Source organism: Sordaria macrospora, chromosome 2 (genome assembly GCF_033870435.1).
Source record: "Sordaria macrospora chromosome 2, complete sequence".
In the NCBI taxonomy this organism is placed as follows: Eukaryota; Fungi; Ascomycota; class Sordariomycetes; order Sordariales; family Sordariaceae; genus Sordaria; species Sordaria macrospora.
Window position 1 is genome coordinate 43,709 of NC_089372.1, and position 25,896 is coordinate 69,604.

The 25,896-nt window shown below is 53.8% G+C and overlaps 9 protein-coding genes across 9 annotated transcripts; 5 read left to right on the forward strand and 4 right to left on the reverse strand.

The window, feature by feature from the left end:
* Positions 1 to 294: 294 nt before the first annotated feature.
* Positions 295 to 1,386, reverse strand: SMAC4_13181 (uncharacterized protein; the record flags this gene model as incomplete). The annotated part of the gene is made up of 1 exon (XM_066091300.1): positions 295 to 1,386. One exon carries the CDS (start codon positions 1,384 to 1,386, stop codon positions 295 to 297), a length of 1,092 nt encoding a protein of 363 aa, XP_065945955.1.
* A 2,080-nt stretch (positions 1,387 to 3,466) lies between these two features.
* Positions 3,467 to 4,340, forward strand: SMAC4_06938 (uncharacterized protein; the record flags this gene model as incomplete). The annotated part of the gene is made up of 1 exon (XM_003344583.2): positions 3,467 to 4,340. The coding sequence occupies one exon, from the start codon at positions 3,467 to 3,469 to the stop codon at positions 4,337 to 4,339; it is 873 nt and encodes a 290-aa protein (XP_003344631.1). The 3' UTR covers position 4,340.
* A 3,648-nt stretch (positions 4,341 to 7,988) lies between these two features.
* Positions 7,989 to 9,590, forward strand: SMAC4_06937 (uncharacterized protein; the record flags this gene model as incomplete). Its single annotated transcript, XM_003344582.2, has 1 exon — positions 7,989 to 9,590. One exon carries the CDS (start codon positions 7,989 to 7,991, stop codon positions 9,588 to 9,590), a length of 1,602 nt encoding a protein of 533 aa, XP_003344630.2.
* Positions 9,591 to 10,787: 1,197 nt separating this feature from the next.
* Positions 10,788 to 12,442, reverse strand: SMAC4_06936 (uncharacterized protein). The gene has a single exon (XM_003344581.2). It carries the CDS (start codon positions 12,359 to 12,361, stop codon positions 11,354 to 11,356), a length of 1,008 nt encoding a protein of 335 aa, XP_003344629.1. The 5' UTR covers positions 12,362 to 12,442; the 3' UTR covers positions 10,788 to 11,353.
* Positions 12,443 to 13,697: 1,255 nt separating this feature from the next.
* On the forward strand, positions 13,698 to 15,385 carry SMAC4_12076 (uncharacterized protein). The gene is made up of 3 exons (XM_066091047.1): positions 13,698 to 14,072; positions 14,134 to 14,735; positions 14,796 to 15,385. The coding sequence occupies exons 2-3, from the start codon at positions 14,395 to 14,397 to the stop codon at positions 15,007 to 15,009; spliced, it is 555 nt and encodes a 184-aa protein (XP_065945956.1). The 5' UTR covers positions 13,698 to 14,072; positions 14,134 to 14,394; the 3' UTR covers positions 15,010 to 15,385.
* A 260-nt stretch (positions 15,386 to 15,645) lies between these two features.
* SMAC4_06935 (uncharacterized protein) lies at positions 15,646 to 17,508 on the reverse strand. Its single transcript, XM_003344579.2, has 2 exons — positions 17,307 to 17,508; positions 15,646 to 17,219 (listed from the first exon to the last, which is right to left on the reverse strand). Exons 1-2 carry the CDS (start codon positions 17,427 to 17,429, stop codon positions 15,687 to 15,689), a joined length of 1,656 nt encoding a protein of 551 aa, XP_003344627.1. The 5' UTR covers positions 17,430 to 17,508; the 3' UTR covers positions 15,646 to 15,686.
* Positions 17,509 to 17,745: 237 nt separating this feature from the next.
* SMAC4_06934 (uncharacterized protein) lies at positions 17,746 to 19,579 on the forward strand. The gene is made up of 2 exons (XM_024655857.2): positions 17,746 to 17,971; positions 18,021 to 19,579. Exons 1-2 carry the CDS (start codon positions 17,903 to 17,905, stop codon positions 19,395 to 19,397), a joined length of 1,446 nt encoding a protein of 481 aa, XP_024511680.1. The 5' UTR covers positions 17,746 to 17,902; the 3' UTR covers positions 19,398 to 19,579.
* A 784-nt stretch (positions 19,580 to 20,363) lies between these two features.
* On the forward strand, positions 20,364 to 22,455 carry SMAC4_06933 (uncharacterized protein). The gene has a single exon (XM_003344577.2). It carries the CDS (start codon positions 20,446 to 20,448, stop codon positions 22,138 to 22,140), a length of 1,695 nt encoding a protein of 564 aa, XP_003344625.1. The 5' UTR covers positions 20,364 to 20,445; the 3' UTR covers positions 22,141 to 22,455.
* A 774-nt stretch (positions 22,456 to 23,229) lies between these two features.
* SMAC4_06932 (uncharacterized protein) lies at positions 23,230 to 24,901 on the reverse strand. Its single transcript, XM_003344576.2, has 2 exons — positions 24,546 to 24,901; positions 23,230 to 24,494 (listed from the first exon to the last, which is right to left on the reverse strand). Exons 1-2 carry the CDS (start codon positions 24,825 to 24,827, stop codon positions 23,589 to 23,591), a joined length of 1,188 nt encoding a protein of 395 aa, XP_003344624.1. The 5' UTR covers positions 24,828 to 24,901; the 3' UTR covers positions 23,230 to 23,588.
* Between the last annotated feature and the right edge of the window lie 995 nt (positions 24,902 to 25,896).

Genomic DNA, 25,896 nt, shown 5'->3' on the forward strand with positions numbered 1-25,896 from the left:
TATATGTGCCATTGGATCCCATGTCGTCCCTGATAGGCTGTGTTGTTTGTCCGAGATGGGGCAGCCAGGTCCCAATGGTCTGGTCGTCCTTTGTGTCACTTAAGTTCGTAACAAAGGCCTGGCGCCACTGACAACCTTACGGGGTTTTTATAGAGTAGAGGGGTGGAGGTTGGCCATGGCTACGACATTGAGAGGGTTACGGTGGACTTAGACAGGCTAGTTCACCGTGCAAGGAGACGGGAGGAGGCCTTGCGGGAGGAGGAGATTTGTTGTTGTTGTTGTTATTTTTAACGTCTACTTCCGCCTCCCGTAGGGCATGAGACGTGCCGCACCGGTGAGTCTAGCATACAAAATTAAGAGCAATCGCATAGGAGTGGTCACCCCTGGATATCGAACGCAGGCCATGCGGTCCGTCATAAAAGACTGAACCCAGCGGACCACGCAGTCCGGCCACCCTTGCTCCCGCAGACGTAAAACCAATCTATTCACTAGGACAGCATCAAAGGCGCCTTTGACATCCATAGCTACTAGTGCAGCAACGAGTCCCTTGTCGAGTGCAGCTTCGATATCGTGAAACAGAGCTTCCACAATGTCCACGGCCGAACGCCGTGGAAGGGCACCCGCCTGCTGGGGATTTAAGACCCCATTAGAAATAGCCGTCCAAGCGATCCACTTACCGATAAGGCGTCCAATGCCTTTTCCAAGGCAGGACAGGAGTGAGATGGGTCGCCATCCCTTGGCCGTCGTTTGGTCTTTCCCAGGTTTCGGTATCATAACCACTTCCGCCTGTCGGAAGACTTGGGGGTGGTAGCCGGTAGCGACGCAGCCCTGATAGAGCCGTAGGACAGAGTCTTTAATAGATTCCCAGGATGCTTTCAACATGCGGACCGTAATGCCGTCGGTGCCTGGGGAGGTATTGCCAGAGCCGCAAAGGGTTTTGTAGACTTCATTCGCGTATACGACGGACGACCAGGGTAGGCGACGGCGTGGTACCGTGGGTACCCAGCCAGTATTGAGGTCTTCCTCTTCGCTGTTCCTTTCTAGAAGGGCCGTGCGGAGTGCCTCCGCCTTGGCTTCTGGCTCGATCACGGTCTGCCCATTGATGACTAGTGGGGGGGCCTCCATCCGGTCGCGGGGCTTGTGCCACGCCACGATCCGAAAAATGTCCTTGTCGTCTCGCGCCTTCGTGATAAGGTCGTCGAAGAATAGCTGTTTTGCTTCTCTGACCACCCTTTTAAACTCCTGCCGAAGAGCTTCTATCCGTTGGGGGATAGGATTCGTGTCGGGACTGGCTGAGTTGGAATCGGGCCAGTGTTTGAACGAGTACTCGCAGAATTCGTCATAATCCAGGTCCTCGAGTGGGAGAGCGGGAGCCGGGTCGAACATTTCGACGTCGCTGCCTTTGTCGGACATTGTGGTAGAGCTCGCGTCTTTGTCGGATTTGGGTAACGTGGAGCGCGAGGAAAGGGAGGTAATGCGAGCCGACAGAGAGCTATGGTATGACATTCGCGCCAGTGGTTAGCACGTTGCTGCGATGATCGGGCAAAGGGTCTTACCATACCGAGAGAAGTGACACGAAGGGAACGCAGGACCCTTTCTTCCAACAACCTGGAAGGGAAGAGCTAAAGGTTCTGTGGGAGCGAGGAAACAAAACCGAGGCTGTTGGGCTTGTTGATGAAAAGAAGAGAAGAAGAAATTTTGAAACCCAACAGGTTCAAGACGGAGGGCACCTGAAGAACGAAAACCGTAGTGGGGCGCAATGCTGAGTGGAGATAAGAAAAAGAGAGGTTGTTCGTTTGCACTTCTCTCCGCCCTCCCTTCACCGGTCCTCTCGTCTTGGCATCCATTCACCTGTCGTTGGGATAGCACCTCACCTTTCGCTACTCAGCTTCAATTCCAGAACACTATCTACACACCAACGAGCAGGGGGCTTCCACTGCTTTTCGATCCGACCATTCACCTGCACGCCCATCCAGGTATTTAGGCCGCCCTCGTTTCTGTTTTTCTTCTTCTGCTTGAGACAACTCCGGGAGTCGCCTTTTTCAGCCTCCAACAACTACTCTCTTCATCTCTGCAACCCGTTCACTCGGCACTCGCAGCCATGACACCTCCCCTACAAGGCGCCACCATCTTGGAAGTCGAAGCAAGTTGGCAGCAGTTTCTGCGCGTGATAGAAACCGTATTCGACTCGCTTGTGGAAACGCCCGACTTGGCAGAAAACCTACTAAAAGCTGAATGGACCCAACTTAAGCTTCACTGGGTAGCAGCCTCGCCCGCATGCATCGCCGCAACAGGAGAAGAAAAGTGTTCCCGGATTCGAGAGCATATCCAGAATATTGGCAAGCAACTCGATCTTGCGTTGGACAAAATCTACGGAACCCAAGAGGAATGGCAGGACTCCCCGTCCGCGACCAATGTCCGTGGCAAATGTCGACTTTTGGAGATAATCCGCACGTGCCTGGAGAACGGAATTTCGACACCGTGCGAGACGGAGGAGAGGAATTGGCTGAGGAGTTATAGCGAGTCATTCCCGAACGTGTTGAAGCAACTGAAGGTTCTCAGGAACAGCTGGCGGAATCCCCGGCCCGTACTCGTGACATAACAGGATGAGGAGGAAATGGAGCCAGAGGAGTCAGGGTGGAATGTGGATGAAGACAAGTAAAAACGACCTTTGGGGCTGGAGAATCATGTCGAGGAGGGAATGGATGTAGGCAGGTGTGGGAGACTCAGTCGGTTGACAATGCACGATTCACAGGTTTTCATATCTCTTTAGGATGCAGTGCGTCCCGGTCATGCTTTCTTACAAATCTGGAAGAGCATAATTGACGTGTTTTGATACCTCTTCGCAATTTATAATGCAGTGCGTTTTGGTCATGTGTTTTCACAAACTGGGAGAGCCTCTAGCAGCGCATATATGCACATGCAATCTCATGTCTTTGCTTCACGTCCTGCTTTTGCGCTCTTGGTCAACGACCTGGGCAAAGTTGTCAGCCTTGTAAGTAAAGTAGGTCCAACCCCCTGGAACTTTCAAGACCTCACAAACAAAATATCGAGGAAATCGAGTTACTAGATATAGTCTTTTCCAACCTGAAGGTTCCGAACTTTTTTGGATTTTTACAGCCGAGTATCATGCAGCTGCGGGTAGTGGGGGATATCCGGTGAAATGCGCGTCGAACACCATGCATCGGACATCGAAACGGCGGACTACCCAGCAGCTGTACCTGCATATTGTGAATTTCTATTTTATTGCTATGTGGCCTCTGGTGGGTATTAAAATCTCATGAATTGCCCTCGCCTCTCCCCCAACGCCTTTTCTCCAACTTCTCCGACAATTTTCCATCAGACCACAACCCAAACATTTCCTCTAAGCAAACCAAACCATCACTTCGGGGCCCGAAGTTCGGGCCTCATCTCCACGACCACCCTATTGACTCGACAATTTCAACTCCCACAGAGAACACCCGCCATGTCGACTCCCACAGAAGACACGCCTGTCATGTCGACTCCGACGGAAGATGAGCCCGTGTCAGCTCCCACAGAGGACAACCCCGTGTCAACCTCCACAGACAACCTCTTGTCCACCTCCACAGAAAACACGCCCAATTCATCAACCACGCCCTCCCCACGAGACGATCTGGAGAAAAGAATCTCCCTCCTCGAATCCAAAGAGTGGTCGCATGAAGAATTTTACAAAGCCATGATCTCCACCGTTACCAGGCTCGAGCAAAGGATTTCCAACAAAGCCGGACAAGTCTTTGACATCATTGTCAAAGAGGTGTATAACGCAGCGGAGCTCATGAATGATAACCACCACATGGCATCTACCCTTGAGGAGGCTCGACAGAAGTTGGCACTCGAACGCAACCAAGGCATTGCCTGGAATCAGGCGGTGTCTCTGAGAGAAAAGCTGGTCAACGACCGAGAGGACAAAGTCAACGAAAAGGCGCGGAGGCGAGAGGTTAAGCTTGACGAGCGGGAGCAGGAGCTTTCCCTGCGTGAGCACACCGTGAAGCGACAAGAAGAGGCCCTCAAGGCTGGCTCGGTGCAGGTGCGAAGGGACAAGGAGGAGCTAAAGGATATGGTGGCAAAACTACAGAAAGAGAAAGGGAGGCCTTTGACGGAAGAGACCGAGGAAGAGCGAATGAGGTTGCTGGATGTGGCGACGGAGATGCTGATGAAGGAGAAAAGGGCCGAGTTTGAAATTGAATGGGAGGCAAAGAAACGGACCCTCGGTGAGACACAGCGTGCGGCGGCAGAGCTTTTGAGGAGGGAGGGACAGGAACGAAGCCAGTTTTGGGGGTTGTATCCCAAGAAGCGGAAGGCAGATAATATGGAGTAGCTTGCTCCTCGACGGCGACAGAAAACGGTTTTGGTCGCTGTTCGCCAGCTTCTCTGTATTGACCTTCTCTTCTCTTATGTTTTGTATAGCTCGGAGGAATTGTAAGGGTTCTACGAGGTATACACGCAGGTAGGCCTTGGTGAAGTGATAATATTTGACAAAGAGGAAAAGGGAAGTCTGTGCCAGTATGGCATGGAGCTTACAGCTAAATACACAAGAGAAGTGCGGATATCGAAGGTGCCAGAAACGCCAAGGTCAGAAATTCGCCCACTGGGCGATTCGATTACAAGTGTTGGGCCGCGTTTACGCTATGGGCAACACATGATTTACATTGGCAATAGGCCTTGGTTTGCCCTCGGATTAATGGTTTTGGTGGACAATTAGGGCACTGCTCTTAATTTTGTATGCTAGACTCACCGGTGCGGCACGTCTCATGCCCTACGGGAGGCGGAAGTAGACGTTAAAAATAACAACAACAACAACAACAAAAGCCAAGGTCAGAAATGTGGTTCGTGCGGCGCACCCCAGGAGTGCACTCAACCGGAGAGCAGGCCTGGCTTGTATAGGATTCAAGCCAGGCTGTCACACGGACATTCGCCGGTGACATTCATCAGTCAAACTGCCGACCGGAATTACCGACGGGCAACTGGACGAAGGCTGGCATTCAGAAGATCTACTTGTAGGCAGATGAACTAGATAGACTCGCGCCGATGCCTGGCACCAGGGCTCGGTACGTACCAACCTTCTTTGGTATAAGAAGGCATTAAGGCCCGACCTTCTTATGGAGGTTGAAAGATCAACAAGGCCTTCGAGACCAAAGTAGTTTATTAGCTGAATTGAACTACTGTTCCAAGCCCTGAATACAGCCCTTGTCACACAGGCAAACATCCCTGGGCGCCAGCCCCATGACAGGAATAACGACGTTCGAACGGGCAGGCATGCGGACACATGAAGACTAGAGTCTGGCATAAAACGAGTTAGCTACCAGGGTTCAAGACAGCCATTTTGACCTACAATCAATATCGGAAACTGCTATTCGGACAGAAACCATGCTATGTGTACATGTGTATGCCCTTCGTGCTTGTAGGGGTACGGGAGAACTTCCGAAGAATCTTCTGGATGCTGTAGGCTGGTAGTAGCGTCGGCGTTCAGGCAGGTTGCGTCAATCATCGGGGGCTCTTGGACTCCCTGTGGACTACATGTCCCACTTTTCCTTGGAATGCACAGCATGAATATGTTCGGTCGAAGTTCGCGGTAGACTTTCGGGGCGTCGTGCAGTGGGTATGAAAAGCTTGGGTCCCGCACGGTTGAGATTTCGGCTGCCGGAACTCTGGGGGAGAGCTCGGGGACGCAGGTTTCGAGGTTTGTAGACTCGGCGGGTATCAAAGTCTGCTGATGATAAGCAAGTATTAGCATGCGGAAACTGGGAATTTGGGGAGGTGACGGGAGTTTGTGTTCATCATCTGAAGATACCAGAGCGATGGGGACGGTTGCGATCTTGTTCCTCACGTGACCAGGTGCTCTACGTGTCGTAGCAAGACGCGCACAGAACAATGATTTGATCCAGAAATTGCAGTGGCTGTCAGTGACGTTTGGTGTGAGCCGGCGTCCGAAATGTGCCTGGAGTTGCGTCAAAATGGGGATGTCGTAAGATAATGGATGAGCCACCGGAGGAATTCGAGGGTTCCGCCTGAGAAGATGCTTATCATCGAAAAGAATCTGGGTGGAAACGGAAGGCGAGTAGCTCCTTCCAAGTTTGACATTCTCTTGGCGTCTTCGCAAACCTGTGCTATGGAGACACTCGAGAATTGCACCACTTTTACAACACTATGTCCACTGAGAAATTCTCACAAAGACTGCAATGGTGATCCCTCGGTTGTATATTGCTATCCAAATAAATGACTTTCCAAGAGCCAACTGTTAATGGACGAGTGTCTTCGACTCACAAAAACGCAAGACATGTCGATCCTGTGGATTACGGAGATGTTTCATGCCAAGTGCGAGGCTTAAAAGTCTGGGGACACGAACACTTGGGGGAGCTCGAAGACTCGGTCGCGATGGGATTTACAAGGAAATGGAGTTCGCGGACGAAGCCTAGTGATTTATGACGGGATGCCTAGCAGGACGACGGCATCTTTGGGCAGGAGGACCGGTTTCATCCATGTATTGCCAAGAAAGTCTCCCTCGTACTGGAAGAAGACTCATCAAAACCATGACTGCGAAAACAGGAAGATTCAAGTCATGAAAGTTGCTTTCCTACGATGACCTGCACGATGTGTGAAAGAGCTACCGGGTTGAGCGAGATGGTCATCATATCTCTTATCTTCTCGATCCTCACATGAATCCCACTTTATTCTTGGAATTGTATCGAAGGACTCCTCCCTTCTCTCATCCTCATTCTCTCCTTCTTCAATCAACAAGATCACCAACATACTCGTTCACTTGACATGCGTGACAGTTGGTTGATGAAGAGAAGCCATCATGATTAGTTGTCATGAATGATAACCAGTGATTCGTTTCCATTGGTGATGACATCTCCAGGTAATGTAGAAATCCTTTCTGTCGTACCAGGGAAGGTGGTTGTCAAATCAACCGACCGTCATGGACAGTCCAACACGGCCCCCTTTCGCTAGAAAAGGGCGTTGAGAGACAGGGATAATTGTTAGTGAGAGCCTTTTATGGATTGTTCACCTCAACTATCTGAAATGAAGTACGTATGAAACACGCCGGGGCCCGCCAAGACGATACCGAAGTCGTAATATATTGGCCGCAACGTATCTCGTAGGGAGGCACTGAGAGACATCTCGGACCAGGGATACCAGCATGCAACACATGCTTGAAGTGGAGGGAAAGCAACATGTACCTTGACTCCTTGAGAGGCTCGTCCGGGTTGTGTTGCCGCGGGCTTATACAAAAGCCATGTTCTTCTCCCTTGGTCGAATACTTCCCACGTCTTGACATGTTCTCTCTTTCGCATCGTCAACCTCGATCTCGTATTTTCCCATTCGTTTTAGTCAGGCATGGTAAACTGTTTCCTCGCGAATCCATACGAGGACGAGTTTGTAGCGAACTGGATAGCACGAAGGCCAAGTCGACATTGGCGTTGATCGAGCGAACGATTTGTAGGTTGGTGGATCGAATGTTCGGTTCGAGGACAGTCACTTGTTTTAGATGAGCTTGAGGATGGCTCTGTCAAGGAAGACGTCGGCGTGTAAAATAAAACAGCAGCAAGTTCCGGGCCCTTCTGTCGTTTTCCGTAATGGAGTGAATTGGCGGCATCGAGCTTCCGTCGTAGCGAGACAGGTTTGCTAATTGCTGTCGTCTCGTATTGTGGAAAAAGTCACCGCGCCAACCACACGATCTCGTCCTACTCATTAGGCCGATTCTATTCCCCCAAATGCATAGCGACAGACGTCATGTCTCGTTATCGCACATTACTATCTTATTACCAGCCGATAAGACAGCCCCGCCAAGGACGCTAGGCTTGCCGACAGTAAGCGCGGAGAGCGGGGCACATGTCAGACGCCCACGAGGGAGCCCCTCTTTTTGGTTAGTGAGAGTCCACTGAAGCTCTCCCAATATTGCAGGTGGTTGTCCCAGCAGCTCGCTCGACCTTGTAAAAGCAGTCTCTTCGCCATCCTCCGCGACAATGCCCCGCACGCTTGGTTGGCGACCTTCCCAATTGATCAGTAGTTGTAGGGTCACCCGTCCGACAAAACCATTCTTCCCTCCAACCTCTTCCCCCTTCACTTTCACTTCCCCCTTCTCCCTCAACAAAACATACCTCACCGAGTCGATTCGCGCCCATCAAGCTCGCAAAATGGCCCCCCAACTCGACAGCTACTTCCACAAGGTGGACTCCCTGTCCGACCACTTCATCGAGCGCCTCCGCCAGGCCGTCGCCATCCCCTCCATCTCGTCCGAGGCCGCCCGCCGCCCTGATGTCGTCCGCATGGGCCAGTGGCTCGCCGACGAGCTGACCAAGCTGGGCGCCACCGTCGAGCTCCGTCCTCTCGGCAAGCAAGAGGGCACCGACCTCGACCTCCCTCCCGTCGTCCTCGCCCGCTACGGCAGCGACAAGAACAAGCGCACCATTCTCGTCTACGGTCACTACGACGTCCAGCCCGCCGAGAAGAGCGACGGCTGGGACACCGAGCCCTTTGACCTTACCGTCAAGGAGGACGGGCGCATGTGCGGCCGTGGCGCCACCGATGACAAGGGCCCCGTCCTGGGCTGGCTCAACGCTATTGAGGCTCACAAGGCCGCCGGCGTCGACTTCCCCGTCAACCTCCTCATGTGCTTCGAGGGTATGGAGGAGTACGGCTCGGACGGTCTCGAGGAGCTCGTCATGGCCGAGGGCAAGAAGTACTTTGCCGATGCCGACGCCGTGTGCATCAGCGACAACTACTGGCTCGGCACCGAGCGCCCTTGCCTGACCTACGGTCTCCGTGGCTGCAACTACTACAGCGTCGAGGTTTCCGGCCCTGGTGCCGACCTTCACTCTGGTGTCTTTGGTGGTACCGCTCAGGAGCCTATGACTGATCTCGTCCGCATCCTCGCCTCGCTCGTCGACACCGACGGCAAGATCCAGATCAAGGGCATCGCCGAACAGGTCGCCCCCGTGACCGACGAGGAGGAGGGCCTGTACAACGACATTGCCTTTACCATGGAGACCCTCCACGAGTCGCTCGGCAGCAAGACCACCATCTTCGAGGACAAGAAGCCGACCCTCATGGCCCGCTGGCGCTTCCCTTCCCTGTCCGTCCACGGTATCGAGGGTGCCTTCTCCGCCCCCGGAGCCAAGACCGTCATTCCTGCCAAGGTCATCGGCAAGTTCTCGATCCGTACCGTGCCCGACATGGACATTGAGAAGACCAACCAGTGCGTGTACGACCACGTCAACGAGGTCTTCAAGAAGCTCGGCTCCAAGAACACCATGAAGGTGTACGCCCAGCACTGCGGCAAGTGGTGGAAGGCCAGCCCCAACCACTGGAACTTTGCTGCCGCTGCCAAGGCTACCGAGCGCGTCTGGGGCATGAAGCCCGATTTCACTCGCGAGGGTGGTTCCATTCCCATCACCTTGACTTTCGAGGAGGCTACCGGCAAGAACGTCCTTCTCCTGCCCATGGGTAGCTCCACCGATGGTGCCCACTCCATCAACGAGAAGCTCGACAAGAGGAACTACATTGAGGGCATCAAGCTCTTGGGTGCTTACTTGCACTACGTTGCTGAGGAGCCCATGAACGCTTAGGCGGGAGTGGAAGAGGTCAAACAGGGACCGGTGCGGCAATCATGTAGGACGATACCATCTCGTCGGTGGATGATGTTTTGGAAAAGTAGTCAATTAGTTCGAAATACCCATTTTGTGATACCAGTGCCAGGCCAGTTCGTATATCTTTGGTGTCTCTTGTCTTCGCCCGGTAGAGCTTGTTGAACGTATGAAGCCTGATTTGATGCAGTGCTCGTTGCTACCTGCCTCAAAGGCCGAGGCTCAAACGAGAGGATGACATAGAGCTATTCATGACGAATTGTGTCAGCGCCCAGACAGCCTTGTGCAGACAGTCGGAAGCGAGAAGAGGAAGGTGAAGGTTGGCAAGGCAAGATACCAGGCTGATGTGCTCCTCAACTGTTCCGCCCAAGTTTTGATTTCAATCGTTTGGCTGCCTGGATCATCATCCATCTCACTTCCATTCAACGGGTGCGGCTCCCCAGAGAATAGATGATCTCGAGGAGAACATGGCCAAAATGTGTGCTCGGCTGATGACATAGAAAAAATGGAAGTGGACAAGAAGTGATTTGTTTTTCCCGAGACATGGCGAGCAAGCCAAGCCAAGATAATGTACCGAGAGAATAGGAGTAGGTAGCAAGAGGTATGTCTCCGTATAGGATTTACTCGTCAGCAGGTGGTTCACACCCCGACATTAAGGAGAAGGGACTTTTGGCGGTGATGGCGTCTGTACCTAGGTTAGTTGCTACCTACCTTAGCCAGCTGGAGGCTCTGTCATTACAATGGAGACGGGATGCTTGTTCCATTCAGCGTGCCAGTTATAACCGGAGATGTGAGATGCCACGCTCGATTGAACCCAGGACATCATCTCATACAAGCAGGAGCTACCTACCTACCTAGCAGCTGGAAACTAGGACGTGGAAGTGATTGAGATATACATAGCAGTACACCATCGCCTTGGGTTCTTCATACAGATAATCCTATATAGGAGGCCTTGATGGAGGTAGGCGTGGTTGACGAGATGCCAAAGCAACCTGTGAGGTGACCGCTCCAGACGGCGGTTGTTGTCCACCTCCAAGTGGTCTGGATCTGGACTACCTTATTCCTCTAAGAGGCCCTGAGACCCCAAGCTGGACGCATGCCTAGAGGTATGATCTCCAGATCAGCCGGCGGTTGAGATCTGGAGGCTGAGCTTGTAGCTTCTGAGCCGTAGATGCTTGTGGGTTGAGGTAGTTTGATAGCTCTAATCAAGGAAACGTCTTGTTCTATATCTAGAAGACAAATAGCTCCTAGCACCGCCAGTATGCCATATAAAGGCCACTCCTCCGACGGACCGTGCTGTGTCACTACTTGTGCGGCACCCTAAAGAAAACCCAACGCAAGAACACCCTGATGAAGCCACCCACCAGAAACGAAAATGTACCAAACTCCCCCAGGTTCATGACAACAAATACTCTATCCACAGGAATGGTCTAGAAAAGTAGGTATTGCAGCCGCCGTCTTTCCCATGTCATCTGCCTTGCGCCAATGCCCATCCCAAATTATGCCCCCATATATGTACCGTATGCGCAATGTCCATATCCCAGCGCCATGATTACAAGGAAGAAAGCCAACAACAAAGTGAAACAAGGAAAGAAGAAAAGAAGCTCCCTGGGTAACAAACGCAAATCGATACGAACACACAAAGATCGTAGGCCAAGTCAACCAACAGCCACGAATATGGGAAATCCAGTCACAACCGATACGACCGGGCATCCTCCAGTCCGGCAAAGCGACCAAATCCAACTTCACGACCAGGAAAGCCCTCCCCTATGCGGCTTCATGTTGGTCACCTTCCCCTTACGCCGCTTAGCCACGGTCTCGGCATCCCAGACTCCAGCAAAGATATCATCGCATTCCGAGTCATCGTCCGAGTCAAAGACCACTGCTGCCGTTGGCGAAGAGACGGGTTCCTGTTCCTGTTCCTGATTGTCCACCTCTGCCCCATCATCATCATAATCATCGTCATCAACTGCTTCCTTCTGCTTCCGTTTTCCACTTACCCTCTTGACCGTCCCCCGTTTTCCATCCATCCCCATACCCCCAGAAGCACCCTCCCGGTTATCACAGTCCTCCCAACTCCTAAACGTCACGACCCTGGCACATTCCAAGATGAATTTGCCGACTTTGTACTTTTGCGAGCTTTCCTTGGCATCCACATACTTCCACCCCAGCTTGGTGCCGCACACGGCGCAGGTGATGTCGGCGACGGTGTGCTGGCCCGTTACCAGGCGGCGGGACTCGGGGGCTTCGGTGAGGATGTTTGGTAGGTCTGTCGTTTTCTTGCTCTTGTTGGCAGATGGCGATTGCCCCTGGTGATGGAAGAACCCGGACCCGGGCGAGGACCGGCAAGGTGTAGTGGGTGAGACGAGATAGGCGCGGCCGTGGCGGCCGGTGAAGCCTTTGCTGATGATCTGGGAAGTGAGGGCTATGTCGCTTGCGCAGTGGGCGCAGCGGAGGATGTCGGGTTGGATGGGTGAGAGGCGTGTGGGATTTGAATTTGACTGGACCGTCGGGGTGTAATCGGAGGATGAAAAGGCAGTGGCGAATGAGTCTGGGGAACTGGAGAGTGATGGGACACTAGTGTCGGATTCAGTGTCGTCCAGGTGGTGATCGTATGTCAGAGACAGTGTTGTTGATGGTGCACGGCGTCGACGAAAGGGGAAAGTGAAGCTCGGAAGGAGGTAGATGGGTTTGGTTGGGCCACTCTCGGCCGAAGCCGGTGAGCTGCTGGTTGTGTACAAGTTGAAAACCATGGTGTGTGTCGTTGGCCGATACACTCTGCTGTGATACGGGGATTCGGGATCTCCGCGATAATTTGAGGTTACCCGACGGCGGTTGCGAGAAAGATCACCAAGTGGAATGGCAACGAACAACGCGAAAGACGTGAACTTGATTTGAACAGACTCAAACAGATTGACAGACTTACAAAGAACCAAAACTCAAAACAACAAAAACTTGGGAGCGGTGGACATATACCTACCTTTTCAACCAACCCAGGGGTCAATGAGGCTGGCCATGTCCCAGGTGTCAGGTTGAGGGGGGGGGGACGTGGTCATCCGGGCGTGTCATGCCTCGAACCTCCTTGACCCTCATTGACCTGTTCTCGACCCAATCCTCGGACCGTGTTGCGATTCATGAACCGTGACAATGAATGGACGAGAGGGCATGTCTGGTGGTCGACTTGTTCACAATCATTGAGGTCCATGTTTGCTACACGGACGGTTGAGAACAAGACACTGCATATGCAGCAGCACCCAATGCTATAATTCGGTGGAAGAGTGAAGGAATGGCTGAAAAGGGAAAATGCCCAACACGCGTTGAACTTGTGACCTGATGCGATGCCGGCACACTTTCCCTTCAACAACACATCCTGTAGATCCCCGAGCGCCCGGCCGTTTCGAGACAAGTCCTCCTTATCGATAGGCAGAGGATCTCCCAGAGGCCCGGGTTGATCCCTCCACTCCAGACCCGGGCGCCCGAGACCGAGGAGAAGGGGGTCCAGAGTGTTTCAAGGGGGGTCTGTCATTATCTGTTCGTCGACTTGGCGCCGAGAACTCGTTTTACGTGTACGTGGTGTTTACGTGATCCGATGGAGTTGAATTGTTGGTTGTACGTTAAAACAATCAAATACCGAGACTTGGCTTCGTAAAGAAAACAAAACGAAAAACGGATTCTGAGATTGCGATGACACAGCAAGCGAAAAGTGCGGCCGTTGAGGGGTGGGGAAAACATCATGATGAGTGTCACAAGAAGAGAACAAAGCTCAGCCAAGACTTGCATTCAACGAAACCAAGGCGGCCAAGCGACCACGTGATGGCGCAAAAAGAGCAGACCTGGCAAGAATTACCCCATTGTTTCCTCATTGATTTGTGAAGGTGTTGGTTGAATAAAACGCAATTTGCCCCCCGGAATTGAACACACAGTCACAGCAGCAGCAAGTGCACAGAGAGCATAGACCCAAGAGTCTCGATCCATTTCCTCCCAATTCCACTCTCGACCACGAAACAACCAACCACACCGCCACGGGGACGATTATCAAATCCCTAGAAAAGTTCCCTGCAGCCCAATTCTTTATCTCCATTTCAAATTGCCCAACCCCTGCTACGGTAGTATATCTATCCGTCAATCAATCCTCAAACCTAAACCACCAACATCCATCGTCTCCCTCGTCAACCGATATCGACAACATCCGACTTTACCGGACCTCAACCTAGGACCATCACCTACGACTTATATCCATCTATCCGACATCGATATCTATCAGCGACACTCACACCTCTCTCTCATCAACCTATAACCCTCATCGCAACATCGCAAAAGCCGACAAGGTGGCATCTATCAACAATGGCGTCAATGAAACAGGATAATCTCTTTAGTAGTAGTAGTAATTACTACGGCGAGGACGTCGCTTCTTCCTCTTCCCCTAGAATGGAGGCCGTCGACATCCTCGCCAGCTGCTACCTCGTTTCCAACTACCCCGGGGCCCAGCTCAAGGGCCTCCACTACTGCGCTACGGGCCTCACAGGGGCCGAGTGGTATTCCTGAGGTCCCTTCGACGGGACTTCCATCGCCGCCATCAAGCCCCCCCCTCGCGGCCCTCGACACGTCGACCAACCAGCTGGCCGTGACTGCCAAGGCGAACAAGTCATCTGCTGGAAACAACAGACGTGCCACGGGTACTAACCGGTCGCCACGAGGGGGGGCAACACTACGCATCAGGGAAGAATGTGAGAGGTTCTTTTGCGAGACATTGCGCGCCGTGCTTCTAGGTGAGAAGAACTCGGCGATGCAGGGCTCGGGCCTGGCTAGTGTTTACAATGACAACCACCATCATTCCGTCAACAACAACAACGGCAATCACACTCCTTTGCCAACTCCGCCATACGACGACTGTCCAATCGGGGATGAACACCTGATGAGTCGTCACGGTTTCGTCGATGCTCGCAGTGTTGTCGCCGGAAACGGATCGCAGCAACACTCGCGCGTCGACTCCTGGATCGAGCTATGGGATTACGTCGGCGGCACCAGCTTCCGCGGCGTCGTCGCTGAGGATATGGAAACTGGGGAGAAGACGTTGATGATCTTTTTCGACGGGCAGAGTGTGGAGGGAAGGGATTTGAAGAAGGCGTATGTACCCGTTTCCTATTTTCCCATTTATGTCAATACCTACTAACCGTCACTCGACAGTCTCGTAGCCCTCATCGAACTCGCCGACGGTCCCCTCGCCTGCTCCCACATGGTCATCTGCCTCGACCGCACCATCTCCGACGAGGAAGCAGTGCCCTTGATGAAGGGACTGCAGTGGGCTGGCTTTTCCATGACCACTTTCGACTTTTGGTCCGGTGGAAAGATTTGTGACGTGACAAGTGGGAGGTGGTTGTTTATGGGGATGGAGATGTGATCCACGCCGTGTGACATGGCGGATGCATCGGATGGAAAACTAGGGGAGGAAGGACCTGGAGGAGGGGAGGAGGAATAACTGGCTGTGAAAAGCGGGATTTCTTTTGCATCTTCTTTTTTTTCCAAAAGTCTACTTGCTTCCTTGTATCTGTTTCTTTCCATTCATTGTGCGTTTTCTCTTCTCTTCTTGGTTGATGGACTTGAGAGCACATGACAGGTGCTGGATGGCTTCAAAGTTTGGGGAATGACTCATCTTCTGTGTTATACTTAATGGACGGTTTGTTGAACGAGATAGTTTCACTTCATGGCTCAAGATAGGAATACACATCATCTCATGGCACAGAACGCATCACGTCGTGACACTACTATCCAACTTGATTGTGACATCGTAGGCCGTCCTCGTCTAGGACAATACAACGTGAACTGCAGCCGAGTCAGGCCGCCAAAGTCGTGGCATCGCTCTGAATACCAAGACGGTCTTCATTCCTCTCACTACTTTGATTCCTTTCATTCGTCCTCGTGGTCATCCATAGTCCCCAATAGCTATTTACAGCCATACAACTCGCTGGTGTTATATCACTGGGCCGTTGGGATCGTGCTCTGGAGTCTACGTCCATTTCGATGTCCTGGACGACAGCCGTCTAAATCATTTCTATATGCTATGCAAAATCTTTTCACCTACAAATCACCCTCAAACTGCCTCACCACCAACCCCCTCGCCTTCAACTCCTCCTTGACCTGCTGCACCGTATACTCCCCCCTGTGGAACATACCCGCACCAAGCGCCGCATCCGTCGTCGTCTCCCTAAACACCTCCTCAAAGTGTCCCGGGTTGCCCGCCCCCGAGCTGGCAATAACCGGTATCCTCACCGCCGCCTTGACCTGTCTGATGAGCTCCAGATCAAACCCGCTGTTGGTGCCGTCCTTGTCAATGCAGTTCAGCAGAATCTCGCCGCAGCCCATGGCCTCGACAGCCTGCGTGAGCTCCACCACATCCAGATCCCGCGTCTCACGCCCGCCCTTGATCGTGCACGCGTACCAGCAGTATTCCTCGCCCTTGGGACCCGGGTACGACGTCTTGACCGTGTGGTGTCTTGTGGCGTCGGGCTTGGGGACGTACACGCGCTTGGGGTCGACGGACACGACGACGGCCTGGTTACCGTACGCTTTGCTGATCTGCTCAATGGCCGTGTTGCCGAACAGAGTCTTGCCAGAGGCGTAGTACTCCTCCGCGGCGATGACGGCGTCAGAACCAATGGATACCTTGTCGGCGCCGGACTGGAAGTACATGGTTGCGATCTCGAGCGCCGAGACCTTGGTGCCGTCCGTGTCGACAGTGTCGCGGATGCCGCCGCCGACGGTTAGGGGCACGAAGACGGTCTTGGAGGTCAGACGGAGAATCTCAAGCATGGGAAGGTCGGCTACGGGGCAGTCGCGGAAGGAGGTGATATTGAGGAACGTCACTTCGTCGGCGCCCTGCTCGTAGTACTTGCGCGCCATCTCGACGGGTTTGCCGAGGTTGCGCACGTTACGGTCGTCGGACTTTTCGCGGACATCGTACTGGTCGCCCTTGGTGACGACAAGATCGCCCTGGTCGTTGGTGCGCACGTCTAGGCAGGCAATGACACGGCGGGTGAGGCCCTCCTTCCCGACGAGAGCATCGTCACCGGTGATCTCCTGGGGAGGGTTGGAAGCCAGAGCAGCGGCACCAGAACCGTCGAGGAAGGCCCGGAGGACGCGCAGACCGGCCACACCAGACTTCTCGGGGTGGAACTGCGTGGCCATCACGTTGCCCTTGGCGATGGCACCAACAAAGGTCTCGCCGCCGTAGACACCGGTAGCCACCGCCCACCCCTTGGACTCGAGCTCGCCCTTGGTGTAGGGCATCTTGTACGAGTGGACATAGTAGTATTTGGAGTCGGGGTTCAGGCCAAAGAGGCTCGGGTTGGTCGGACACGAGGCGTCGTTCCAGCCGATGTGAGGGACGGACTTGGAGGTGTCGTCGAAGCGGTCGAGCTTGCCGGGGAGGACGCCCAGGCCGGGGCAGTTGGGGTCTTCGGCCGAACCTTCGAAGAGAGCCTGGAGGCCGACGCAGATGCCCATGAAGGGCTTGCCGGATTCGATGTGGGCGCGGATCGGGGCCATGTAGCCGGCCGAGGCGAGCTGGGAGAGGCAGTGGCCAAAGTGACCGACGCCGGGGAGGATCAGTTTCTATCGCATGGGGAAGTTTGGGTTAGTATCTGTCGAGTGTCCGTGAAGCTATTCAGGTTGGCGCATTGTAGACCTTCAAAAACATACATCGGCATTGGCAACCTCCTCCGGTGTGCGGACCCACTCGACGCTGTAGCCAACCCTCTCAATGGCATTGACCAAGCTGCGCACGTTGCCGGCGACGTAATCTAGGAGGTGAACGGTCGGCATCTTTGTTTTGTTTGTGTTGTCTGGTCCCCAGTTGTATTCACCTGGCAACGTGACGATGGGGTTTTGTGCTGCAGTGGTCTGGTTTCGGGTGAGTCAAGGACTGGCGCGTTATGGTAGAGTCGGGTCTCAATTGGAGTCACTGCAAAATCTCCGAGGGGTCCCCGTAGTGAGCCGATGGCGGGGCATTCCATCAGTGGGCTGCCCCTGTTAGCGAAGCACTGTAGCAGTGGGGAAGGCACCCCGCTGTTCCCGTCCTGCAGGCACATGGTACAACATTTTGCCCGTTTTGACCGCTAAAATATCCATGGGACAGGCGCGTCGATTAGCAACTCGGCATCTTACCGTTTGTTTGATCATCCGAGGTCGACATTTCCGTAAACATTCATTTCCTCTCTCTGTTTCGTACCCAGCCTTTTACGCCCTCCATCTTACATTCACGCCAAACCTCCAAAGTCCCCCTGGCCGATATCAACATGGGCTCAGTACCCCCAGTCGAAGACGAGGACGAGTGGGAGTACGAATACTCGACAACGGAAACAGAAGTCGGTCACCACCTCCTCAGCTCCCCTTGACTTCAACTAACTAGACCAGACATACTACCTCACTTTAGATCTCTCAGTCCGCGACTTTCTTGAGAAACACCCAGATGATATTGTCAATGCCACCCGCAACGGTTACCGAGTGTGGTACAACCCGCTCTTCAACACATCCGAACCCCGTCCGATGAACCCAGACCTCATAGCCGAACTTCAAGGTCCCGATGACGAAGACGAGCCCAGAAAAGACATGCCAAATCTCGATAATGCTGTCGCCGAGAAGACGACTGCCGACAACGCTGCCACTTCGACAGCCCAAGGTGCTGCTACCTCGACTGCCACCCATACTGCCGACCCTAAGACGGCCGACGCGATTGACCCAGCACTACGAGGACCAGACGAGACCAGCCAACAAAAACAAGCCGACCCAAAGCCCGTAGAGAACAAGCAACCCAATACCGAAAAACCAAACCCAACACCCAAAACACCACATCAAATCGAAACCATTCAGATCCTCGACCTCCACACCAAAGAGCCCATGGTGTCCTACCGCAATCACATCTTCCAGGGCGCGTGGTCTGAAAACATCGGAACGGAAATGATCTTTACACCTCACGACCCAGACAACCCTTTACCCGCTCTTCGCAACCTCGCCGAGACTGGAAACCACGGGAAACTCGACCTCCTAGCCGCCAGCGCGACACGGATCAATTTCAAAGAAGTCCGGTTAGAGTCGAAGCAGCTTGCGGAACAAAACAGCAATAACCTCACCAAGCAAATTAGCAGTATCACAGCTTGGGGCAACGACGACATCCCCGAGCGTTACAAGCGCCCAGACGGCGTATACGTGCACATTGGTGGTGACAAGACGGGTCAGCGACAACCGCAGGCGCACTTCCTGGAGGATTTGATCATGTTGAAGCGCAAGCTGGGGGAGACCGACTCGGTCACCATTCGTCCGCTAGAGACCAGGCAGAACAAGTTGATGATGGAGGACGAAGGCGAAGAGCGCAGAAGAAAGAGGTTGAAGAACGGACATGGACGGTACGAGCGGTGGAGGCAGGGACTCCTTCGAAAAGATAGGGAGAGTAGAGATTCGGGAGAGGAGGGTTACATTCCGAGGACGGAGCCTTCGGGACAGCCAACGGGACAGACGAAGAAGGGCAAGCACTTGGTGGTCAAGCACTTGGGGGTTATGGAGAAGAGGGCGAGGAAGCCACGGTCTAGAAAGGCGGTCCTCAGGCCGTTGGAGTCGCAAGAGACGCTTCCAGCTCATCCCGTTGACCCTGGTATTTTGGTTGGAGGAGATACTCAGCCCCAGGACAGCTCAACGAGCTTGTATCCGCCCGTGCCGCAAACCAGCTGGGCGCCGAACCCATCGGAATATGCCACTGGGAACGGGGAAGGGAGCAACAGGGCTGGAGGAGCGTGAACACCCGGTATGGCAGCATTGGCAAGGCGTTGGCGTTGGTTTGATTTCTATCATTGGGCACTCTTGATAGCCAAGTGGGGACGCATGGTGATCTGCTCATTGTAAGCTGCATGAGGTTGGGTCGTATGGAGTAATTATCACGTACATGTGCTGAAAATCAGGGTTTGTTACACACCTTGCGCACGTAATGGCCTGGTACTAAGAGGTATCAGGCACGTCTCGCTAAACCGTAATGGGACTGCCGGATGCTGTGGATGGCCTTCGATTTGTTCTGGGCGCAGGGTCCGCGTTTCTTGGCTGACGTGACTGGACGCAAAGGCGCGTAAATCCACACGGGGATTTCCAAGTGGCCATTTCACTTTCTCAGCAGTGTCAACCACTGGCGACCAAGTGCTGACGGCACCTGATGCGCCCTGAAAAAGCCACCCGACTCTGCGAGCGCTGTGACACTGCCATGACTGAGGTCTCTTGGTCTGTCCACTCACACCCGCAGTCTTGACCTTGTGGGGGACTTTTCTTCCCTCGACTTTCCAGATTTCGAAGAAAGATTGTTTTCCGCTTTCCGTCTTTCCCGTTTCCTGTCTGTCTCCATTCCCACTTCCATCACTCATTCCTTGTTTGTGTGTCCCCAGTCGGGCGGTTTTCAGCACACCACACACAGCGGTCCTTGGTTGGGCGGAGGATGCGGAGGAGTTATTGATCCTCTTTTTTTTTGCTTGGTTTTTCAACTTGGTTGTTCCTCTTTGATCCATTCGTCTTTTCCTTCCTTGTCTCCCTTTCATCTTTCAAAAACAACCCTGGTCTGGTCTCACCTTGTGTACTAGTTGCACCGCCGCTTAGTCCGGCACCCGGCATCCATCCCTTCGTCCCTTGCAAGTCACAAAGTCCGAGTTTGTCATCTGGCTGAGCCACCGTCTCTCTTCGACCAACACCAACAACATCAACAAATGTATCTTTCCTCGTCATCTATGAACACGACACTTTTATAGAACAAACATCTTTCCCACTTCAACACACATCCTCATATAATCCGAAGGTTCCGACAGACATGATCTACACCCTCCGGCGGGCGACCATCTTCGTCACCGCCCTCACCATCTTCTCGATCTTGGTCATAACCTTCCTCCCACGTTACCTAAACCCTACGCCTCCTGACGCCGAAGAACGAAAGCGAGACAGACAATGGGTCAGCACCTCGCCGTACTGGTTTGATCGCCAGGTCTGTCGATACCTTGGTCTATGTGGTATTCAGCACATTCGATGGGATGCGCCAACTCTGCCCAGCTGGGGTCCCGGTTCCGACCTTGACATGAAGGAAGAAATAGCCAAAGTGCTCGGCGTTGGCAGCTGGGACGAGGACGGAGCGGCAGTCTTCATCAACAAGCCCGGCACCGAATCTTGGGAACATGCGCCCGGCCATGTCGACCTCAAGCGCAAGCGATCCGAGTCTTCCGATACCCTCCAAGAAGTCCCCCAATATGTCCTCGACCATGCGCCGCTCGTCCATCTCTACTCGGGCGAACACTTTTGGCCTTCGGACATTGCCGACCACGTTAAGCACATGGGCCTCCTTGACGAGGAAGACGGGTCGGTGAACAGGACGGATGAACTTGATCTGGGGAATCTCGCCAAGCTCAACGCCAAGAACAGCACCGTCTTTCTGACGAGCATGGATGATGTGGAATCCAGGCCAGAATGGCTCCACAACCGAGCCGGGATCCCCGTCGAGTATGAAGACGGTGGTGATGATGAACACAACGGAAACCCCGACAAAAAGATCCCCGGAAACAACCCGACCGTGCCTACCGATGGCAACACCTGGTGGGACGCCGACAAGCAACACCCGCCGAACCGGATCGCCGCTCCTCGGTATCCCAAGGGCGGTCCTTCATCTCGTCAAAGGCGGTTCCTGCAGGGCGACGATGAGCCGCAGCGTCCCATTGGCGACATCCCTTCGGACGGTGACAAGAACAAGCCTAACACTAGCGGTTATTCCAATGGCCCCGCCGTGCTCATCCTTGTCGACAAAGGCGCCGGCATTTTGGATGCTTTCTGGTTCTTCTTCTACTCGTACAACCTGGGGCAAACCGTTCTCGGCATCCGCTTCGGCAACCATGTCGGCGATTGGGAGCACTGCATGACACGCTTCGATAACGGGATCCCGAAAGCCATGTTCTTGTCGGAGCACGCTGGTGGAAAGGCCTACGCCTGGCCTGCTTTAGAGAAGAAGCCTCAACCGAATGGCAAACCTCCCCGTCCGGTTATCTACTCGGCTGTAGGAAGTCATGCCATGTATGCCACGCCTGGCTTGCACCCGTATGTGCTGCCTTTCAAGCTCCTCAAGGACGTCACCGACCGCGGCCCTCTCTGGGATCCTGCTCTCAACCACTACAGCTACTGGTACGACTACGAGGTCGGGCTGAACGAGACCGAGTCACCTTCGTCCCCTCAATCGCCCTACTTAGGCAACCCGTCCGGACCTCCGAAGGAGTATAAATCTCTTGTTCCTGCAGCGGACAACCCGAAGGCTCCAACAAATTGGTTTCATTTCGAAGGAGCATGGGGCGATGATGTCTATAGTCTGGCGGATTACAGGCAGTGGAGGCTGTTTGGCGAGTATCACTACATTGTCGGACCACTGGGACCCAAGTTCAAGTACTTGGAGAGGAGGAAGGTATGTCAGACGGACAAGTGCACGTTGCTCTGGAGCATTGAGGCCGGGGAGAAGAGCAGTTGGTATTGATCGGGTTGCATGCGTGGTAGAAAGGAGTTGGTTATGCGTTTGCTTTTTTGGTTACTGCTTTTGTTGTTTTCCTTTTGCGAAGATGATTGATACCTCTACGATACCCACTGCACACACACTTGCATGGAAAGCATGGAAGAAGAAGAGTTGTTTACACATACACACAGCATTGGTCTCAATGGCCTATACAAGGAGTTGACGTATGATGGCGATCTATATTGAACATTGATCGACCAGGATGACATAGAGCATCATATTGATATTGACATTGACAGACGAGAAGTTTATACATTGAATTCATTGCCTGTTTCGTCCGAATGCACTCCTTTGTTCGTTTGCCAGGCTGCTTCCGTTTCATCCCAGTGTCCCCTCTTCTCTTTCAATGGTCAAGCCAGTCAACCTGTCAACTTGTCATCTCAACGCCATGCTGACTGCGTGCAACCACACCTGAATGAAGCCTTGAGAAGATATTTTCGGAGCTCTGTCCTGATCCCGATGAGTGGATGACGAAGTCTTGTCAGGTCGACTTCAACGCCACATGTTTCATACCTTTTCTCCCTTCAATCATACCGGAGCCATCACCCCTTTTTTTCTGATCTTTCTCGCCAGCTTTGGTACGGAGACGTGCCCATTTGTCGTTCGTTGCGCCTCCCTGGGGAAGTCCGTATCTCGGTGCGGAGGCAGGATGAGTGGAGGGGGGTGTCCCAATTCGGGCATCGGCCCAGTTATTTTGCTATCAGACACACGGCGAGATTGGGGCCAAACATGTTAGGACAACATCTCATTCCGACTTCGGCTTGTCAAGTTCCTGATGGGGCAGGCGGCACCGCGACGTCATTCCAGTGTCGCGTCATTGACACGCGTTTCTTCTTTCTTTCTTTCTGGCGAGAATTTCAAACTGGCCAGCAGCCGGTCTTCAACTATTTTCCAATTCATCTTACAACCTTGAATCTGGCACCGAAACCGAGCCAACAGACAAAAGCACACGACCCTGACCCCGACAAGAGGCATCAATTCAATCAAGAAAACATTCAAGCAGCCATCAGAACTCACAATCACCAAGCAACATCGCCAGCGAACACCCAAGTACTGTTTAACTCTTTTTGAATTCATTCACTCCAAACCAAAGCTCGAGTTTATAACGGCCTGGCCAAGACCCTCGAACAAAGATCGTTTCCAAGCTGGAAAGGACCTTTAGCGAAAAAAGAGAGAGGAGAAACTATCTACATGCCACAAATCCTTCCAAAAATGTGCATCCAGATTAGCTCCCTCGTGGAATCCAGAGCCTTCAAATCTGGTCCCACTCATCAACTCATCCATCCATCCATCCATTTTCCTTCATTTCCAAAACCATTCCATCACATCATCAACTTCATCACCAAGCGCATCATCGACGGAGTGCGCCTTGTTTGATCATCTGGGTGAAAAGGGGAAGAAGAAGAAACCGCTTAGGCGGCGGAGGGGTTGCCGTTGAAAGCAAGCTTGTTGATGGTGCCGGAGGGAATGCCGGTGATGACGCCAGAGTTGGCGGTGCTGGCAATGTAGGCGCAGAGAGCAGCGGGGGTCTTCTTGCCGAGGAGGGTGAGGAGGTAGGCGGCGAGACCGGCGACGTGGGGGGTGGCCATGGAAGTGCCAGAGATGGTGTTGGTGGCAGTGGTGCTGCCGATCCAGGTGGAGAGGATGGAAGAGCCGGGAGCGAAGATGTCGACGAGGGTGCCGAAGTTGGAGTAGGAGGCGATGGCATCAGCGGAGGTGGTGGCGCCGACGGTGCAGACGGTGGGCTCGGAAGCGGGGGAGTAGTTGGCGGCGTTCTTGCCGTCGTTACCGGCGGCAACGGCGAGGAAGACACCGGCCTTGACCATGGCGGCAGCGGCGCTGTTGGAGGAGGCAGAGTAGCCGCCGCCGAGGGACATGTTGGCGACGGTGCCGTTGGGGCACGAGCGGGTCTGGGAGTCCGTGGCGACAAAGTTCATGCCGGCAATGACGCCGGAGGTGGAGCCGGAGCCGTTGGAGTCGAGGACCTTGACGGCGTAGAGCTTGGTCTTCTTGGCAACACCATAGGTGTTGCCACCGACGGTACCAGCGACGTGAGTGCCGTGGCCGTTGCCATCGGAGTTGAGGCCGTCACCGGCGTAGTTGGCGAGCCAGGTAGCACGGCCACCGAAGTCGGTGTGGGCAGTGTTGATACCGGTGTCGATGATGTAGGCGCAAGTACCGGCACCAGCGGAGCTGTCGTAGGTGTAGGTGGTCTTGCCCTTGGTCTTGGAGGAGAGACGAGCGAGGCCCCAGGGAGCGGAGCTCTGCGAGGTGTAGGCGTTGATGGTGAAGACGGCCTCCTGCTCAACGTACTCGACCTGTTGTGTGTTAGATGCTGACTGCTGTGTAGGAAATCAAGGAATACTCACGTCAGGGAGGGAGCGGATCTCATCGAGGGTCTTGTCATCGATGCGGCCGGCGAAGCCACGGAAGGCGTGCTTGTAGACGTGGTCGGCCTTGCCGTTGCCGAGCTTCTTCACGGCCTTGTCGAGGACATCATCGGAAGCACCCTCACGGAACTTGACAATGTACTTGCCGGGGACAACCTTGGTGCCGGCGCGGGCCTCAAGGATGGGAGCGCGCTTGTCAATGGGCGCCGAGGGGGCGGCCAAAGCCAGGGGCAAAAGAGCGAGGACAGCGGACAGCTTCATGGTTGCTGATGTTGTTTGAAAGGCCGGGAACCGTTGAGAGGATGGAAGAGTGAAGGAAGGATTGAAGGCTGGATGGTTGGAGTGATGATGAGGAGATTGGATCGGAAACGGGGGATGATCTGGATGATATTTATCCTCGACTTTTGCCACCGGATGTCCTTGTCGTCTTCAGACTCCAAAGTCCAAAGTCCAAAATCCAAAGTCTCTCCAGTCTCCAGACAGACACTCCTCCAATGTGAGGCTCAAACGACCTTCCGAAACAAGAGAAGCTGGCCATTGTCGATACTGGGTGTTGAAGGTGCATCCACAGGAACACTGTCGATCCGCAGACACAGGCCGGATCGTAGAGTCTCGGCGTCGCGGCGCGTAACTTCGATCTGGGCAGGACGACAATCACCACCTTCCGCGTTGGGATTCACAGCCGTCCAGAATGGATACCCTCTTGTCTCTGTGACAAAGCTAGAAGAAACCGCACGTGAGGACGGGCCCTCCCGAGTTGTCTGTTGGTCGAGTCAGCGAAAGAAGAAATGCCGATCCGACCTCTACATGGGCAACCTGAATGGCCGAGAGCGGGAGATTTGAGAGGTACCTAACAATTCGGGAATGGTTCGAGAAGGCCAGCCATTTGGGACCAACAGCAGCAGTCCATCACGGCCGGCGACTGTCATTGGACTTTGGGGCCTAGTTCATCCGGCTCGATATTGGACTCTCGCTTTATCTCGACCACGTTATCACCGACCAAACCCAAACTATGGCATCAATGCACAGACGAGCAGGCTAAAAAGAGCAAGTGTCTCTAGATGCCAAGTAACTGCTGTGGCCATGGACAAGAGCACTGAACCGGAAGCTGGTTGAGGTATCGGGCTCTGGGAGGGTGGCATTCTTCTCAAGGAACCTGGTCATGCTTGCCGTATCTCGATGCCACCCTCGGCCAGGGTCGAACAGGGTGTGGCGATGGCGCGATCGGCTATGGGCACCGTAAAGGCCCCCCCCCCCGGCCCGCTTCAGCAAATCGATAGCGCTCAAGATGCCGCGGGAGTTGGAGCAGGCCTTGCCCCAGCTTTCAATC

Coding starts and splice junctions, on each gene's coding strand:
- SMAC4_06936 (XM_003344581.2), bottom strand. CDS start 12,361: ATGGTTTTCAACTTGTACACAACCAGCAGCTCACCGGCTTCGGCCGAG.
- SMAC4_12076 (XM_066091047.1), top strand. CDS start 14,395: ATGCAGGGCTCGGGCCTGGCTAGTGTTTACAATGACAACCACCATCAT. Junction 14,736..14,795: donor GGAAGGGATTTGAAGAAGGC/GTATGTACCCGT, acceptor GTCACTCGACAG/TCTCGTAGCCCTCATCGAAC.
- SMAC4_06935 (XM_003344579.2), bottom strand. CDS start 17,429: ATGCCGACCGTTCACCTCCTAGATTACGTCGCCGGCAACGTGCGCAGC. Junction 17,220..17,306: donor AGGAGGTTGCCAATGCCGAT/GTATGTTTTTGA, acceptor CCCATGCGATAG/AAACTGATCCTCCCCGGCGT.
- SMAC4_06934 (XM_024655857.2), top strand. CDS start 17,903: ATGGGCTCAGTACCCCCAGTCGAAGACGAGGACGAGTGGGAGTACGAA. Junction 17,972..18,020: donor ACTCGACAACGGAAACAGAA/GTCGGTCACCAC, acceptor TAACTAGACCAG/ACATACTACCTCACTTTAGA.
- SMAC4_06933 (XM_003344577.2), top strand. CDS start 20,446: ATGATCTACACCCTCCGGCGGGCGACCATCTTCGTCACCGCCCTCACC.
- SMAC4_06932 (XM_003344576.2), bottom strand. CDS start 24,827: ATGAAGCTGTCCGCTGTCCTCGCTCTTTTGCCCCTGGCTTTGGCCGCC. Junction 24,495..24,545: donor AGATCCGCTCCCTCCCTGAC/GTGAGTATTCCT, acceptor AACACACAACAG/GTCGAGTACGTTGAGCAGGA.